Raw genomic sequence first — 17,866 nt, 5'->3', positions numbered from 1 at the left:
GATTAAACAGAAGTTGGGTTGCCTCAAATTTTGTTTGCTGATGCTGAAATTAAAAAAAAAAAAAAAAGTTAATTCACTGAGGTTTGAGTTGCAAATTTTTTCAGGCAAGGGCTGTTGTCTTTGCCTAAATTTCCAAAAGGGAGACCTGGGAATTTTGTTTACAATATGTATTTCCTGAATTGCCTCCAACAACTTGAAAATATGATCAGTGTCCGTCTTGTCTGATACAAGAAAACATATTTAGACAGCTTTCCCTGACAGATTCAGGAACGTAAGTATCTAGCAGATAAGGGAGACCCATCTGTCCCCCTAACCAAGCCAAAAGAAGCAGAATGGCCTTTATTTATAGGACTGCAAAAAATTCGCATGCAAGAGATATTTTATAAATAATTAGCTGTATGGGCATCTAGTGGATCTTAATTAGTAAAAGGCATGACCACAAATCCACAGGAAACAAAACATAGAAAACAGACTGTCACAAACACAGCTATTTTGGTTTTTACTCTGTACCTAGTCCTAATGAGGAGGCCTAAGCTTCATAAAAATTTCTCCATTTCCAAACTCTTAGAGAAACTGCAAAAGACTCCCCCAGTCCTGAAGAGTAGAGTGACTTCTTCCCTCTTCCCCAAATATTCCCTCTCCCCCCACAGTAATGAGAAGGCAGCCTCAAGTTCAGCACAATGCTTCAACATTTCTTATTTGTCTAAGTTCAGAGAGTTTTTTTCCTTTTTTAATTACTTTTGACTGCAAACAGAATTACACTCAAGACAATTAAGCAGAACAGAAGGACCAATCACTCACCAGGAGGCTTTGTCTTTGTAACAAAACGGGACTGCCCAACAAATGCCTCCAATTCTCTCACTTTGTCAGGCACTTCTCTGAACACCTACAGTCCAGCAGAGAAATAAAAACAGTAACACAACCTATATTAATGGCAGAGAAGTAATCTCTTACTAAAAGACAAAATATTCTACACCATGCCTCAGATATATTTCAATTATTTTTCAGAAGGTATCCTTTAAAAAACAATAAAAACTTAAAGAGGTACTAAAGTGTTTTTTCAATACATCCCAGTGTGACACCTAACTATTGAAAAGAAATAAATTGTTGTAGACAGGTCGTTTACATGGTTTTTACTGTCTAAGCACCAAAACTATAACTCATTATTTGAATATAGTTTGAATAAAAGATGATGCAAAGCATGATTGGCTGTCAGTCACACAAAGTAAAGAAATAGAGAATTGACAAAAGAAAGTGTTAAAACTCCATTGTAGTGAAAGCAAATGTGCCTATATGCTTTTTAAGAGTTTTTTTAAAGTCAGTGATGAAAATGTATTGCTCAAAGCAGTGGGGGAATCCCTATTTTCATGACTGAGTGGGTAAAAACACATCCTTTTCTTTTCCTGAACTATCAAAAGCCCGTTTCCTCCATAAATTCTTACCTCTGTCATCCATAAAATAATCTAAAATAATTTGATTTTTTCATTTGGGTCTCCAGGCTTTGCTTGAAAAAAAATCTTGCTTTACTCCAAAAACCCTTGCCAATGAGATTGAATACATGAGTTTCTAATTTACAGTAATGTTTAAGAAGAATCCCAGACACACTTGGTAAGATTTTCTAAGCTCTACCACAGCTTCATTTCTTTTCCTCTTAACTGCTACAAGCATCGAACTTTCCTACACAGTGAAGATTTACTCTCTCAATTTCAAGTTAATACTTATTGTTTGACTCAAATAAACAAAGTATTTATGATCTAGCTGATACTTGTGATCCTTCTATCAAAAAAAAAAAATTCAATACAAGAAAAAAGCAAGCAGAAAAACCTAAGCTAACCAAATTAACTCAATCTGATGGAAAAATGCCCGTCAGTATTTTCATGTGTAAGTGGTTTGGGGTACATGTCCCGATCATGCCTGTATGGTTCCCTAATCATTTTATGTACATGCCACATATCCCAGATACATGAAAAGGAAAACAACCATTCCAAGTATATCACTCTATTTTTCAACTTCAGGTACCCAATGCTGAAGAAAAGCACACCTTATTCCACCTCACATTGAGGGACTGCAGACAATCAGAAAGTTTGTTTTTTTCCTGAAGATCAATATTTTTATCCAACAGTACTTCAGATTCAGTTCTGTTCAGCCACTCCAGTTTGTCACCCAGAACTTCCATCTCTTCACTTAAGACCTAAAATGGACAAAAGAGTTTTAGATTGGAATAAAATGCATACATGCCTAATTAAAGAGGAGGAAAGCTTTCTTTTAACTCCAATATTAGACATTTCCCTGAACATACACAGAGAAACTTCTATTTTGGTTTCTGTGCTTGATCTAGAAATTATTGAAACATTTATTACCTTTCACTTCCAGCATTTATATTAAGGTAGATGACAAGAAAAATTACACTTTGATGATAAGCAGGAAATACTCAATTGACATGAGGGAGTTTATTTAGGCAAAGAGAACCGCAACTACTTTACATCACTTATAAACACTTATTCAAGACTTCCATCTTAGATTTGGTCTAAAAGAGGTTGGATGGGGTTTCGTTGGGGTTTTTGTTGCCTTTTTTAAAATTAATGTTTTTTAAGAAACAAGCAAGCAGGTTAGTTGGACTGACTACTCCTCTCATTCCTTTAGGATTTCAGAAACTTTTTCTTTCACACATTCTATAAACCAAAGATGTTTTGTCGTCAAAGCCAGACACAGAACAGGAAAAATACATACATATGCACACAACTTACTTAAAATGGCCAAAACCCTAACAGTTTAAAAAACAGCTTAGATAAAATCTTATACACATAAGAGATTATTACAACTGCCCAGTAAATGGGACAATGGTGTTACTTACCATTTAGGTTATCAGCTTTTTTTCTATAGGTTTTAGCAAATACAAAGTTGACAAATACACATCATCTCCAGTGAAATTCTACTTACTAAATTTTATCAGTAGTATATCTATTTCTCACTGTCTCATACACAGACACCATCTTCTGGCTACATACCAGTTACCAAATCAACCCAACTTCATTTCGAGGTGCATGTTGCCTGTGTAAGTAATCTCACAAAATTGTCTCACACAACCATAATATGTCTTTGGCTGTTCACAATGTGAAAATTCCCCTCCTTAAAAGCCGTGTTCTGATGCTTTACACATGACACACAGATGTATACATATTTACACACTAATCAGTCTTGCCTGTAATTCCTGCAAGTTTTCCTCGTGGTTGAACGCAAATCTTGTGTCCAGAGCATTTTCTACATTTTCCAACCAACAACGCAGCTCATCAAGCTTCCTTCTATACTCTATCAGCTGCTGGTTCTCTCCTTTTAGCCTTAAAAAGTGAAACAAGAAGTCCAACACATCAGTCCTAAATTACTTCTGATGCCATGGTCAACTTTTTTTGAATTTGAAGAATTTTAAAGGATTCATTTTATCATCAAAAGATTCTACCATCATCATTAAAATGCAAGATATTTACAAACAAATACTACTGTCCTAAAAACAGAAAAATTTTAGTTCCAAAGTCATAAAATAGACTTTTAAAAGACTATAGAAAACATTAAACATTAAATGTAAGTGATAGTAATGACAACACCTTCAGGCCTAATAATTATAAGGTCACTGAATTTTTCCCCTGGAGGTTTTAGGGACATATATAATATTTCCACTAAATAACATAAAATTTTCATGAAATTTCTCAAACTAAATAATTAATCAAGATCCTGTTTTATTCCTAAATGTATCAGGAGATGTTAAAAACATACAATTACATAAAGTTCTTACTTTACAGTATTGTGGAAATCTAAGAACAATACAAGCTGGTTCAATTAGTGTATCTTTGTCAGTGATAAAACAAAACTTAGTGTAAGGTACTTAAAAGTTCAGCTTCAGCCAGAGAAAGTAGTTGAGAAATTAGTCCTAAAAAAGTCTGGCTTTATAAGGATATTATTTTTAAAACAAAGGAAAACTGTAAAAAAGTAATTTTGTGGTTGTCATTTTTGTGAGTTGCTCTCAACAACGACTTACTAAGCCGTCAACTTCAGGTGGATTTATGAGAAATTTGTTCTAGAAGACAGTTCAAAACATGCTCTAAACATTAGGAAAATTCAGATTAATGACAGCATGCAATAGAATGCACTCCCTCTCCCAGTGTCTACTCAATTAAATTCTTCTTATTGCATCTGGTCAGACATCCAAATTTTTGATTAACTTATTACCTCTGTTGTCTATCCATGACCTCTGTTGTGATTGCTTTCCAGCGTCTATTCAATCCTGCCAGTTTCTCCTGTAGGAAGCTCCCATCTGTAGCAGACAGTTTCTGTATGATCCCTTCCCCAGTTCTGTTCAATGCTGAAATACTGGTCTGATGGCTGGTGACTCCCTCTTCAAGTTCCTGTCAGAAACATAAAAGCCACACAGAACTTTATTACTGACCTGAAGTGACTTTGATCTGGCTCGTGATATACAGGATGAATCCTGAGTGCATATTATTTTACTAAAAGGGACACTTAAAACCATCTTACTTAGAAATGGATGCTGTTGACAAAGTTATTAATGTTCTTTTATTGAATGTAATTCAATTTTCTATGTGTCATAGGAAGATAGTGACACAGAATAGGCTGTGAATATTACAAAGAATCAGAAGAATTCATTTCAGCCACCAGTTCTAAAATCAACACTCATCTTGGATTCCTTTTCCTCAAATGCACAGCACTTCCGAGTGGTTCTAACAGATGGTTTGACTTTTAACCAGATCTTTCCATAATCTATACCCCAAATATTTCTTTACCTTCGGAGTATTTTAGCTAGGATAATTATGGCAGTGCTGCCACGGAAAATCCATGAAGTTAAAGAAAGTCAGAAGATGAGGGTATTAAATCTTCAAACATCCCTAATGACTACAAAAGTCCTACACTGTTAGCAAAAATTTCTTTGCAACTAGATTAGGAATAAGATGATTCAAAAAAGAGAAGTGAAATGCCCAGAAGAAAACTTCAAGCAGCCAAAAGGATAAAACAGAGGCTGAGTCTTAGACAGAACTTACTTTTCTTTGGCAACACACATCTGACACTTGGATACCCAATACTCTCAAAAGAAAAAAAATATCTGATCGTTAAAGTTATGCTTTCTTCTCCTTATTTTAAAGGAAGTAAAATAATAAAATATCAGAGAACTAAATTCCGGAACCAAATCTGAAAAATTACACATAAGACGCCTGTAAAAGGCGCCTGTAATTGGAATCTTCTCTTTTTCTAGATTTTTTTGTACAAGACAGTATCTCCAAAAGACATTTGTTTAAATAAATAATTTGCTAAGTTATTTACGACATTCATTGGGGTCCATTTTTTTTAATTATGAGTCAAAGGTAAGTGAAATAATATACAGGATTTTTTATCTGATTAACATATTTTTGAAGCTTTAAGAAAACTTATAAACTGAAAAATTCTGGCAACATTTGAATTACAAAATTATCTCAAACCTATCCATACTAAGGGTGATCATATAACCACATACTATAAGCAGGAGTTGAGCTCTTCCCCAAGAATAAATCTTAAACTGCAGCCAAAATAGAAATGTTAAGAGTTACCGCTTTTTGAAGTGTAATTGCACAGCCTCTCTGCAAATCCATATGTCTATCTATAAGACTACAATTTTAGACGAAGATCTAGACTGTTTCCAGCTTGCTCATTTTGTGCCCCAGTCCCACGTACCTGCTGGTGCAGCCCAGCTGCCTGCAGCTCCAGGCTGCCATCCGGCCCGCGCGCCTCGGCCAGCAGCGCCTCAGCCTCCGCCACCCAGTGGGAGAGATCGCTGAGGTCACAGTGGAACTGCCTCCACACCTCTATGGCTCTATCAAAGCAACTGAGTGAAAACAAAGGATTCAAAAATTACCCGACAATTCACTTAGAAGGCTAGGAATCCCACTCCAGTGAGCAGAAATTTGCCTTGCAGAACAGAAAGACTAACACACTGCCTGGTTAACCAAGTCCTAGTACTGAAGGCTTCCTGGCACAGCAGCAGCTGGTGAAAGCCAACAGCACAGACTGTCATTAACTTCCAGCTGAAGGAAAAAAGGGCAGAACTTGTTCTATCACTTAAAAAATAAAGATTGATTAGCTACATCAAATTGGTTTGTAGAACTCTCTCCTCCTTTATCGTGAAACAATTCAGCTATCAGACAGTGTGAAATATGAAATATGATTCATTGCTCAGATTTTTTTTTCTCCTTCATAAGGAAGAAATGGGTGCTGGTGCCCAGAATTTATTAAGTGAAGGTGATTTTGATTATACAGATTATATATTTGACTATATAGTATTACCAGTGAGGACACGTAAGTAGGTCTTATAGAATTTAATCACACAATAATTTACCAGGTACTTCATTGTCATCATCTTTGCAGCCTCAAATTAATGTGTTGCTTAATTTGAAGGGCAACATGTTCTTGCATGGAACAGACAGAATAACCACAGTCAGAAATTTGTTTTTTAATAAAATGAGAGTTCTGTTATGTTAACAAGCTAACAAAGTGACAGCATGAGAAAAACATATCAGAAAGGAATGGAGTGGCTTGTTTTCTATTTGTTGATTATTAAGTATTCCAAACTAATAAAAACAGTCATCTTTAAAGACCTAGGAGGCCAAGTCTACTGTTAATCGAGGACCCTTTATTTTGACTGAGGAACTATGTCATTTGCTGCCCATTACTGCAAACAATTGCAAAAAATTGCAACAGTAAAGACTCCAGGTTATTGCACATATATAGATACAATCTGAAATTAGCAGCATCAGAAAGATATCTAAAACCAAACTTTAAAGAGCCTCCATTGCAACTGTTTTTTCACTATTTAAAGTCAACAATCCCAGAGTTATTAGTGAGATTAATTTCATCAAAATTAAATCTTATTTTACAAAAGATCCATATTTCTTGACATATACAGGGCTTATTTGTTGTTGTTATTATTAGCCAATTAACAAGTCTTAAAAGAAGTCTTAAAATTTTAAGACTTAAAGAAGTCTTAAAAATCTCCACTTTAATTTTTCTAACCTTATCTCCTGGTTTTACCATTTCAGTTTCACCACATACCTTGATTTATTATCCTAGACCAACCTGTACACTGATCCCAAATCTCCATATCCCTTTATTTCTCACATACGTTTCAGTCTAAGCATACTGTCTCATGACAGGAACTCATTCCACATTTAATAAGATACATTCTAAGCACTTAAAATAGATTAAAAGGAGGTTTTACAGGCTTCCTTAAAAAGTACAGTTTTTGAGGGAGGTTTGGCCACATGACTTTTTCAGAATACAAACTTTTAAAACTTCAGAGAGCACTGAGATACAAAGTTTTAATTTGTGCCATTTCTGTTGCGAGACTACAGCTCCATCAGTATTTTGAGCAATGAGCAAAGTTCCACTCTAGTTTTGAGTCAGATGCATGTGCTGCTGTTTCCCTACAGAACACCTCATCTGAAAGCTAAAAGTACCAAATTCCTGTGACTATTGCACCAAAACTTGGCCTGCTCTGCAGGAATCCACTGTTTCCAAATCACATCTTATTCCCAAGTCATCAACACTTTTAGCACTGGGAGAAAATGCATAGCAAAAGGAGCAGACCTAGCAAACCAGCAGTTACAAGCATGAAGTCTATGTATACATACAAAACACACACATTTTACTCTACATGTGTTCAAATGCAAATGTGGTCAGCTGGATGTAGGTGACTACTTAGAAGCTTTGCTAAGTAAACTTGAATTAAACTTGTGCTTGGCTTCATCAAAGCATTTATGAAAGGTTTAACTACTTAGCTGGCACTCAATCACAAAATCTTTACTACCTCTGAAAACTAAATCAATCTTTTGCCAGAGGCTTCAGATGCTGCTTGTTCTAATTTTGTCAAAACTTCCACACACTTCAGAAGCAGAAAAAAGCCAAAGATGATTAAGGAGATAGTCATCCAGCTTATACTTAGTGCAACACTGGGAAAAGCAAGATTAAACTTGACTAAGAATTCTTCTTTGTAACAGAAAGGGTTTAAAAATACTAATGCCATTTTAATATTGCAATTAATAATGTCTTCAGTGATCAAAGAGCATGCTTCTATTAAAATTGCAGCATTTTATATATTCAAGAAGCTACATATCATTTATCTAAATTAGTAGTCCAGTAGTCCCTTTTTGTATGAAAATGAAGCCCAATATTATTCTCATTAATATGCAGAGGTTTACAAACTTTATGAAGGTCAAGATTAATTTGTATCTGCAAAGTGACTGAAGAGGCAATCTGTTGCATTTTGCCACTTCTTCATAAACATTGAACTTACTCTTTGATTCACTTTATTAATAAGAAGACTAGGTTTCTGGTTAGCCCTGGCTACCTAATCAAAGTAAATCTGAGTAGTAAATTCAACTGTACTCAAACTTAAAAAATGTTACCATTAGTTAAAGCTTTCCAAGTAAGTTTCAAGTGGGAAAAAAGGCATAACTAGAGCTTAGTGCATACAGTATCTATGAGGACAATAAAATAGCTATAGGCATATAAATATGGATGGGCACTAGATTCGGGAGCAGTTGTCTCCAAATTCAGCAGGTTTTGCACCACAAGCACTCAGCAAGAGAACAAAGTTCTACATAGCTGGCATCACTGTTTTCTAATTTAAGAACCCACAGTGAAACAACATTGCCTGCCGAGTTATTAGAAATCCTAATCCTTCACTCATCCAGGGCCCAGAATTTCTGGAAGTCTCCATTTGGATGATACCACCGAATGATTTTTACATCCCTACACATTTATCAGTGCTCTGAGAAAGAGTTGGAAACATCTGCTTATGTAACACACACTCTTCCTAAAAACATCTCTTCAAAATACACTACCACATGGGTTTTACATCAGATTTCTGGTGCTACAAAGCAAGTAAACATGGTTAGGCATACTTCACATACAAAACTTCTGCATCCTCCATTACCTTACATCATCATTAAAAAGGAAATTGTGTAAAAGCAAATGAACTACAGTATTAAGCTTTTGCATTTAATTTTAAATTTCATAGAATAATTTTCAGTCATTAAGGGGTTTTTGCATAGCAGCAATCTCACTGTCCACTGCTGCTTGTGTGTGAGCACCTTCAGCTTAGCGGTAACTTTCCAAACACATACTTTGACACTTTTACAAATTCCAACTTAAAATACTCATCTAATTCACTTTGCCAAGATTCACTAAGTGGTATTGAGTTTGTTTTTAGAGATTTAAAACTGATTCAGATAACGTAAAAAGTTTAATGTCTCCTCTGTAAGGGGTGGGAAGAAATCAAACTTTTTGCTCAAATGAAATTGCACCTGCTTGTGGTAAGGATATTAGAAATACATATTTCTTAATGACTTATTTTAGTATTCTCTTGTTTTCCTAACAACAAAATTTGCTAATCAGGTCGTCTCCCGTCTTCAAATACTTACAATAAATATTATTGACAACTGTCATAGGTGCTGTATTTTAAAGATCCCATTCTTTCAAACTGCATTCTTATTTCAAAAATAAAAAATTCAGTCTTGAATTCTTCCTTAAAAGATATCCTACCTAACATTAATCTTCTAGAATTTTGCTTTGCGATGCCTTTACAAAACCAAAATTTTATGTTCTATAAACAAAACCTTCTACTTCATAAACTAAAAACAATGACCTTCATTAAAGCAGCCAAACTTCAATTTCCACGTTAACAGTTTCAACATTCAATAATTCTGGAAATTTTTTTTGTAATGCCAACAAATTAAAGCTGATAACTCCCAAACTCATCTTCATCATTAAGGTACATTTGAAAAACACTTTCATATAAACATGTACGTAAAGTATTTACCACATGGGCACAGAGACCAATCATGCTTGACTTACCACTTACGATCATTGTACATTCTATTAATTCTGTCCCATTCTGCATTCAGCTGTGTTAGTGCATCTCCTATTTGTATTGCCTCAGGTCCAGATGCTTCCAATATAACATCAGGCTGCTTTTCATGTATTACTGCAATTTGATCCCCAAGCTTATCCAAAATATCTTTTACGTTCTGCAAGTACAGTAATGGTACAAGCCATTAGTAAAGTCAACACCAGCAGGAAATAAAAGGAAAATACCAAAACATAATATTTTCAAAATTATTTTCAAAAAAAGTCAGCATCTACAGTAAGACCATGACCACCAGTATCAGCAGTTTACAGTTTAAATCAGTTTTAGCAACTGAACTGAATAGTTTATCATACCCTTTAGGCATGCATCCTTTTCAGGTTTTTATGAGAAGGGTGTAATATTTAATATATACCTAATTTTTTCCTAAGGTAAAGGGTACACCACACTTCTCAAAACAACGGTATCTTCATTATTAAAGAAATCTGCCCACGTCACTGTACATACTCTTTCCTCATGTAAAAAAATGGACCACAAAATGCAACTTCATCATGCTTCATGTAACCTCCCATATGCACAGAACTGCAAAAGCATAAGGCTGCATAAAGGTTTTAAATTTAAATGACAAAGTTAAACTAATCAATTTCAAATACCACTGAACTATGATGTGAAAATTCCTTTAAACCAGATATTGTTGTAAGACTGCCTTGGCATTCGGAAGACAAACAGTCCACACAGACAGTGGAATTTACTTATCTTTTTGAATTTAAAACAGTAATTCTTCTAAAAATTCTATGCTTTGCTATTTGCTTTTTCTGAAAACATCCTCAGACTACAACAAAACTTCAAAATGAGACGAGACACCTGCACCAAAATGAAGTATTTTAAACCCGTCTTAACATAACCACTCCTATCTGTACTCAAGGCAGCACAGAAGCATAGTAAGCAGGGGCAAGAGAATTTCATCAACAAAACAAAGGCTGCCTCCTTTGTCAAAGGCTGGCACCATTCCCATATTTGCTTTTATAAAATACACAAAAACCCCAAAACATGAGAAATGGAAGCATGTATACAGCAGAAAGGAAAGCATGTCGGAAAAGTGGACTGGAATTCTGCAAAGCTTTTAAAGGAACTACATAGCAGCTGCAGAAACAGCAAATCTAGCTCTTGGTGAGAGGCAGAGCCTGACTCAGATATGACACATGGACCCTGCTATGATTCCCAATTCAGGAAGAGGTACACCTACACTGCACAATGCCATTTGTAATTCCCAACTCCAATGGATGTTTTCTGAGGGAATCTGTTTCACAGTCTTTTGTATGCTAAGAATTAATCAGGGCTCATACTTCTCCATACTCAGCTCATATTTGATAGCAGGATTAAGTATTTTCAAGCATAATTTCTTCATCTCCTTTTGAAGAAGGCGAGGTCCTCAATTATAAACCACACAGGTAAGTCCACTAGCTGACAATAAGGGGGAGCTTAAAACTGAAAGAATGTTGCTGTTTTGCTCATCACAAAAAGGTACCATCATCTTGTGGCCTCATACACAGCTTCATAAAAAGTCAAGAATCACCCTTTCTCCTGCTCCTATTTGAGCAATTGTTTTCACATGACCTAAGAACAGCAGCTGTATTATGGCTATCAAGCAGGAATGTAAGGAGATTGGCTTTAGCATTTCTCTAAGTGTTATGTAGACTACGATGGCAAATACAAGCGTCTACAACAAATTAAAACCTGTTCCCTCAACCTCTCACCCAGTTTTCATGCTGTTACACTTTGTATCCAGATTATGCATACAGCCAACAGAACTGTAATTTTTTGGTTTTCAGTGCATATTGACCTTGTATATACCAAGTAAAACCATAAATGTAATAAAGTTGTAAAGGTGGTGACCTTCCTTCTGCTGTTTCCCTTCTCCGATCTGAATATAATGCTTAGGCATGCAGTACCTTCAGTGCATCTTCCTGAGCTGAAAAATCCTCATAGATGCCAGTATTCAGCTCTGGTGCATTCAGCAGCAGTTCAACATCAGCCATGGCCAGCAAAACTTTGTTGATTTCAACCAAGTACTCAGCTGAGAAAGGCAAGGTCCTAACTCCTGTAGCAAATTGGCCTTTTAACCTCTGCTGAACAGGGATTGCCTAAAAACATGAAAATTCATTTTATATTTCAAACAACAATCAATTTTACAAAAATATCCTAAATCAATAAACTATATTCAGAATAATTACTTTTATACATTAGAAGATAAAAGAAAGGCCTTTCTAGCAAGATTACATGAATTCGGAAAGCTGCAAGTCCTGCACAGGACAGTGTATTTATTTTAAAAGTTAGAAAACAGTTGATATCATGCCTCAAAATGACTCTTTATTATCCTGGATTAAAACTCCAAGCAATGGGAAGGGTACCACTGTTTCTCTTAACTTGATCCTTACCATTTCCAGAAATAACACTTCTTGATTGAGCCTGTGTCTAGAGTTACAACCCATTCTGCTTCCTTCATCACCAAGATACCAATTTACTGAAACATACTTATTTCCCATCCATATTCTTTTCAATAAGCATCCCCATCCACATTTTCTAACCATTATTTTTAAATAAATTACTGCTCCACCAGTACTCCAATATTTTGCAGCAATAAAAGACCATAATTCCTCCAGAGCTTGCCAATTGTTTTCTGCTCTGGCTGCAAGACTAGGCTATCTAGCCAAGTACCATGTTAGCAGACAAGAGAGTAAGAACAGTAATTTAATGCAGCTTTTTCTTGGCTCACTAATAGTGGGCTGGATCTGAAACATTGGGAAGACTGCTACAGGAAACTATCCCCCTGCCATGTCTGGCAAAAAATTAGCAGAGGCAGGTAAAGCAGACTGACAGAAAACATTTTTAGCAGAAAATGTTTCTTGTCAAACAGGATTCTACTACCATCTCTGAAAACAGCCTAGTTCTTTCAAATTATCAAATAAAAGAAAGTCCACTTCCAAATATTCAAGAACTCAAACAACTTTAAATCACCATGTTGCACTTGGTGAGTGAATCAAGCAAGACAGAGGCACAGGACTGTGGGATTTACTAACAGCTAAGAACACTCTAAAGAGTGAAGAATAAATGTATGCTCATAGCAATTTCAGCCAGTGAATTTTACTTTGCAATTTGTCTGGGCTGGGTGCACACATGAAAATCTCTAGCACAGTTGACAACCAACAAAATATTAAAGCCCCACTAACCAAGTGGCTTGCAAACACCTATCTATATCTTCCTCCTTCACATGTTTCTGAGAATTTCAAATATGTCACTCAAATGAATGGGAACCTAACATAACCAGCACATGTAGTGCAAATGAAGCAAGGACTGAAGCAGAAAAGATATGTTCACATATTCACAGTTCAGGACTTCACACGCACTAAATGTTCCAAAGGGTTTTCTTTGTTTTGTGTTGGTTTGGATTTGGTTTTTTGGGGGTTTTTTTTTTGGTTGTTGTTTTGTAAAATAGTCATCCTGTTTTGAAACTGGGGACACAGCTTTGCTTCCACAAGACCTTTAACTCTAAATATTATTTGCTCTGAGTCATCCATTGCACACTAAAGAAACAGGATGCAAGGGCATAGTCCACATAAGTCTACTAAAAACAAGAATTACAGAAAAGCATCACAAACTACTCAGTACTGCTTTGATTCAGTAGAGCAAGCAAGCACCACAGTTAAAAACAAGCCTTGCTCCACAGCTTTAGCTACAAACCCAGCATCTTGGTCCTGATGCTCCCCAAATGAATTTTCTTGAGGCTCTGCATATATTTTATCAGCTTCCATCAATGAAATTCAGAGCAAAAGCCAAAGGCTTAGACAGTGGTACGATTTCCTGTGGAAGGAGAGGGCCCAGTTCCTAAGAAATCAGTCTGTGCAACTCAAAGTATGTTTTCCCTAACAACATGAAACATGTCAAGGTAAGAAAAAAACACCAGGATGCCATCTACAGCACAGCCATCTGCAACATCTTCACAAGGTGTTTTCGCTAACTCCCAATCACTCTAAAAGTCCCATTCTCACACAGGTGACATGACTTCAGAATCAACACTTCACCCACGTGAATCGGTCACTGGGCTTTACTGTTTCCACTTTCCACACACTGCTTTGTCTCTCATTAGAAAAAACTTGCACAAGATTTAAAACAGTACGTGTTGGCACACAGCAAACTTGTTCTGTCCTTGTGCATTAACATGTTCTGAAAATTTCTGCTTTCCCAGTAACACCATCCTGGGCCACATTACTCTTCTTGGCTAAGCAGTCAATTCCTCCTGATGCTGCTCCTTCAGAGTATACCTCCTTGCTAATCTCCTCCAGCTGCCTCCCATCGCTGTGATGATGCTTCCTCCTCTCACAACTCTCATCCTTAAAGGTGAGCATATGTAAGTGCTATAAACACATTAGTGCTTCAGTACAGCAGAGTTTTAATTGTTCAGCTGTTCTCTACCTTGCACTGCAGACTGGAAGCTTCTAAAATGCAGCATAATATGCTAAAAAATAGAAGTGGAGTTTTATGTAACTCTCTCACAGTTACCTGATAAATACCTAAATATCACAGAAGTTGGTTTTGGTTGCTTGGCTCGGATTTGGGGGGTTTTTTTGTTTTGTTTTTTTGTGGGTTTTTGTTTGTTTGTTTGTTTTTAATTAAGGGAAAAAAAACTCAGATAAGCAGCCTTTTCACAGAAGCAAAATGGTTTCATTTGGAAAGGGACCTTAAAGATCATCTCATTCCAACCACCCTGCCATGGGCAGGGACAACTTCCACTACATCAGGTTGCACAAAGCCTCATCAAACACATATAGAACACTTCCAGGGATATGGAATCCACAGCTTCTCTGGGCAACCTGTTCCAGTGCCTCACCCCCCTCACAGTGAAGAATTCCTTCCTAATGTCCAATCTAAACCTACCCTCTTACAGATTAAATCCATTGCCCCTTGTTTTATTCCTCCATGCCTTTGTAAAAAGCCCCCTTCAGCTCTCCTGCAGGTACTGGGAGGCTGCTAAAAGAATCTCCCCAGAGCCCTCTCTTCTCCAGGCTAAAAGACCTCTGTCTGATTACAGGAGCAGTGCTTCAGTCCTCCCACAATTTTTCTTAAGCATATACAAATAAAAAGTCAATCTAAGATTATTTAATAGGAAATATGACTGGATGACTTAATAGCCCTCCTCTAATTTCAGTGTTGATAGAGCATGCTTAATAAATTTGCTCTCTCTTTAAATACTAGCAAAACAAAGGATTGGAGGAATAAAGAGAGTACTTGGGTTTTACTGCGCATTCTATAAATAAGACCACTCAATAAGAATGGCTAAAAATGCTTTTAATCTAGAGGTCAAATAAAAATTTATTTCCTCCTACACTCAGCATACAGTTTAACCTGCAATTCAGAATTCAGTTTCAGATTTTTTTTCCCCTCTCCCCTTTTACACTTAATATATTTTGAAACAAAATCTACTAATGATTCTACTCAATAAGATTTTCTGACTTGCTTCCAAGTGGATCTTGGAAACTACTGCCCTAGACATTGACATAAAATTAAATCATTTACCTCCTAGGATGTTTATATAAGCCAGTTTTTCAATCTCAAGATATTTCAGAGCCAGTTTTCTAAAAAAAGGTTTCCCAAAGCTCATGTATATTTAAATAATGCAGTCAGCAAACAATTGTTCATATTTAAGTAATCCAGAACTATAAAAAGCTTACTAGAAAAACAAATTTACATTTTCTTTATTACAGAAATAATACTTCAAGAGCCTTCAAGACAACATCTGCTTTGGTTTATAGGAAAAAAATGCACTGTGCCTTCAACTGCATATTCACTGCAGTTGCAAAATTACCAATATTCACCATCTGCAAAATTACCATTTTCACTTCAAAACAACTTCCTAAAATCGGGCAAAATGTCTCAGGAATTTAGGTACTAATTACCTCTGCAATTTAAGGTTTAATTCTTTCCTTTCCCTCATTTTGAACAAAGGCAGAATAGTCCAATTTAAATAAATACTAAAGCATTGTTAGAAAAGAAGGACCTCTAAGAGATGCAAACTTCCAGTGCAGGCTTTTCTTGCTAATGGATCTGTGGCAAAACAAGGCTTACTCAAAAATACCTACAATGCAGAAGGGTTACCAATATTTCAAAGATATTTTAATTCCATAATCCCTAGAAGCATAAATGATGAGGAATATTTATGATCCAGCTACTTCCAGCAAATCAATATATAGATATCACCTTCTAGCACCATAAATAAGTCCTCTCCTCCACACTTGCTTACAAAAACATAAATAATGTGTTTCATAAAAGCTCAATTGAAGTCTACTCCCCAGCTTGGCAGCCGAAATCTTCCTTTCCCTCCCTGTTTTGCTCACATCAAACAGCAGTTTGTCTTTCTCTCACTACAGCTTCCTTACATCAAGGTGAGTGCTTAAGCCACCTGCACTCCAGCAGGTCAAGAATTCATTTAGAGCTTCTCAGTCCTAGGCTGTGATGAGCAACAAGCACTGCAATTTTCAAGTCTGGTGGCTCCAAGAAAATTCTGGAGCAACAGTGATCACCTAAAATGAGGATATTTAGGAAGCCTATTTCTCCCTTTAGCAGCGTTATGGTCTCACAACATTTTCAGTGTTCAAGATTGATTAGTAGAGCCAGTGAAAGAACAAGCCATAAAAGTAAAATAAGGCCATTTGAGTCAAGCTGCCTTAGCACTCAAATATCAGAAATCCACAGGCACATGTAACAAATGCAGCAATTTGAATTTCCAAGTTTCACACTTGGAATGAAAACTTCTGTGGTCCTTTTCTGACAGTCCAGCTGACCTGAGCAAGGATAATGTTTCTCCATCAACAGTCTATTTTAATTGCTACGGTAATCCATATTGACATGACATTCTGCGTTCAGCAACCAGATTCACTTATCCAGGAATGGATCTAGCAGCAGCAGAGATTAGCTGCAGTATATCCCTTTAAGAAATGGGATTTACAGGAAACAAAGTATCTTCCTTGGAGAAGATCAGTCAAGCTGCAATGAGACCAACAGTGACAAGGAGGACCCATCTGAGGCATGACTGGACTGCCCCCATTAGCAAAGAGCCATGCAGGTGCACCATTTTTCCATTTCTGTCCAGTAATTGACTCATTCAATGCATCTGATGGTCAAACAGAAAAACTGAATAATGTTGTTTCACTTTAAATACACTTGGATCCCCATTCCCTTAAAAATAATTCCATGGCATCAGTCAGGTCCCCAGGCTTATGACACCAGAAGAGACTGCTGGAGACCCAACAGAGCAGTCAGACATCTCAGACTGCTCCCCAGAGCCTGGGCCCTCTTTGCTGCCCAGCTCTTTATGGGAACCTTACAATGTGAAACAGTCTTTCAAAAGAGCAGCAGATGCTAAAGTTGATACTGAATGGCCTGTGTGACAAAGGACAGCAGATACCTATCGCCTGCAGATGAAGCCACACAGCACTAGCTGTGAACGATGAGCACCACATCATGATTTTGTGGTGTAAGTCCCAGAGGGAGTGGGAGCATGTTACCCCTGCTTCCAAGTGTATTCGTTCTGGGTTAAAAAGTTACAAAGCAGTCAAAAATATTTGTAGATATTAATTACAAACCCTTATATGCAGAAATTGAAAAGTCCTTGACAGATGACCTAGCCCTCAAGCTTGTTCAAGACATTACTTACTACTTCACAATGTTTTTCACTGTTATTGCCTAAAATGCTAATGTAATTATTACAAAAACAAGTGTTTTTAAGGATGGAGAGGAGAAATAAAACAGATTTTAAAAACACCAACAAAAAATATCCACAAAGCCACAACAAAAGCAATCAAAAAATATCTGTATCCTCAAAAATTAAGATGCAACTTTCTGGGCAGTCAGTTTTATCATACCTTGACATCATATCAGCTGCAAAATTTTTTGTCAAGACCCACA

The 17,866-nt window shown here is 36.4% G+C and overlaps 1 protein-coding gene across 7 annotated transcripts in view; it reads right to left on the bottom strand.

Moving 5' to 3' along the window:
* UTRN (utrophin) overlaps positions 1 to 17,866 on the bottom strand; it is a 342,608-nt gene that overhangs the window by 196,546 nt on the left and 128,196 nt on the right. For all 7 annotated transcript variants that reach the window (XM_038130632.1, XM_038130631.1, XM_038130633.1 and 4 more), the window contains 7 exons: positions 11,857 to 12,048; positions 9,895 to 10,067; positions 5,719 to 5,869; positions 4,225 to 4,400; positions 3,203 to 3,338; positions 2,042 to 2,191; positions 802 to 886 (listed from right to left, as the gene is read on the bottom strand). In XM_038130632.1, the coding sequence (XP_037986560.1) occupies positions 802 to 886; positions 2,042 to 2,191; positions 3,203 to 3,338; positions 4,225 to 4,400; positions 5,719 to 5,869; positions 9,895 to 10,067; positions 11,857 to 12,048 (1,063 nt within the window). The remainder of the gene's footprint in view (positions 1 to 801; positions 887 to 2,041; positions 2,192 to 3,202; positions 3,339 to 4,224; positions 4,401 to 5,718; positions 5,870 to 9,894; positions 10,068 to 11,856; positions 12,049 to 17,866) is intronic.

This window comes from Motacilla alba, chromosome 3, assembly GCF_015832195.1.
Source record: "Motacilla alba alba isolate MOTALB_02 chromosome 3, Motacilla_alba_V1.0_pri, whole genome shotgun sequence".
Taxonomy (NCBI): domain Eukaryota; kingdom Metazoa; phylum Chordata; class Aves; order Passeriformes; family Motacillidae; genus Motacilla; species Motacilla alba.
The sequence above is the reverse complement of the archived record's forward strand: the minus strand, read 5'-3'. Positions and strand labels throughout refer to the sequence as shown.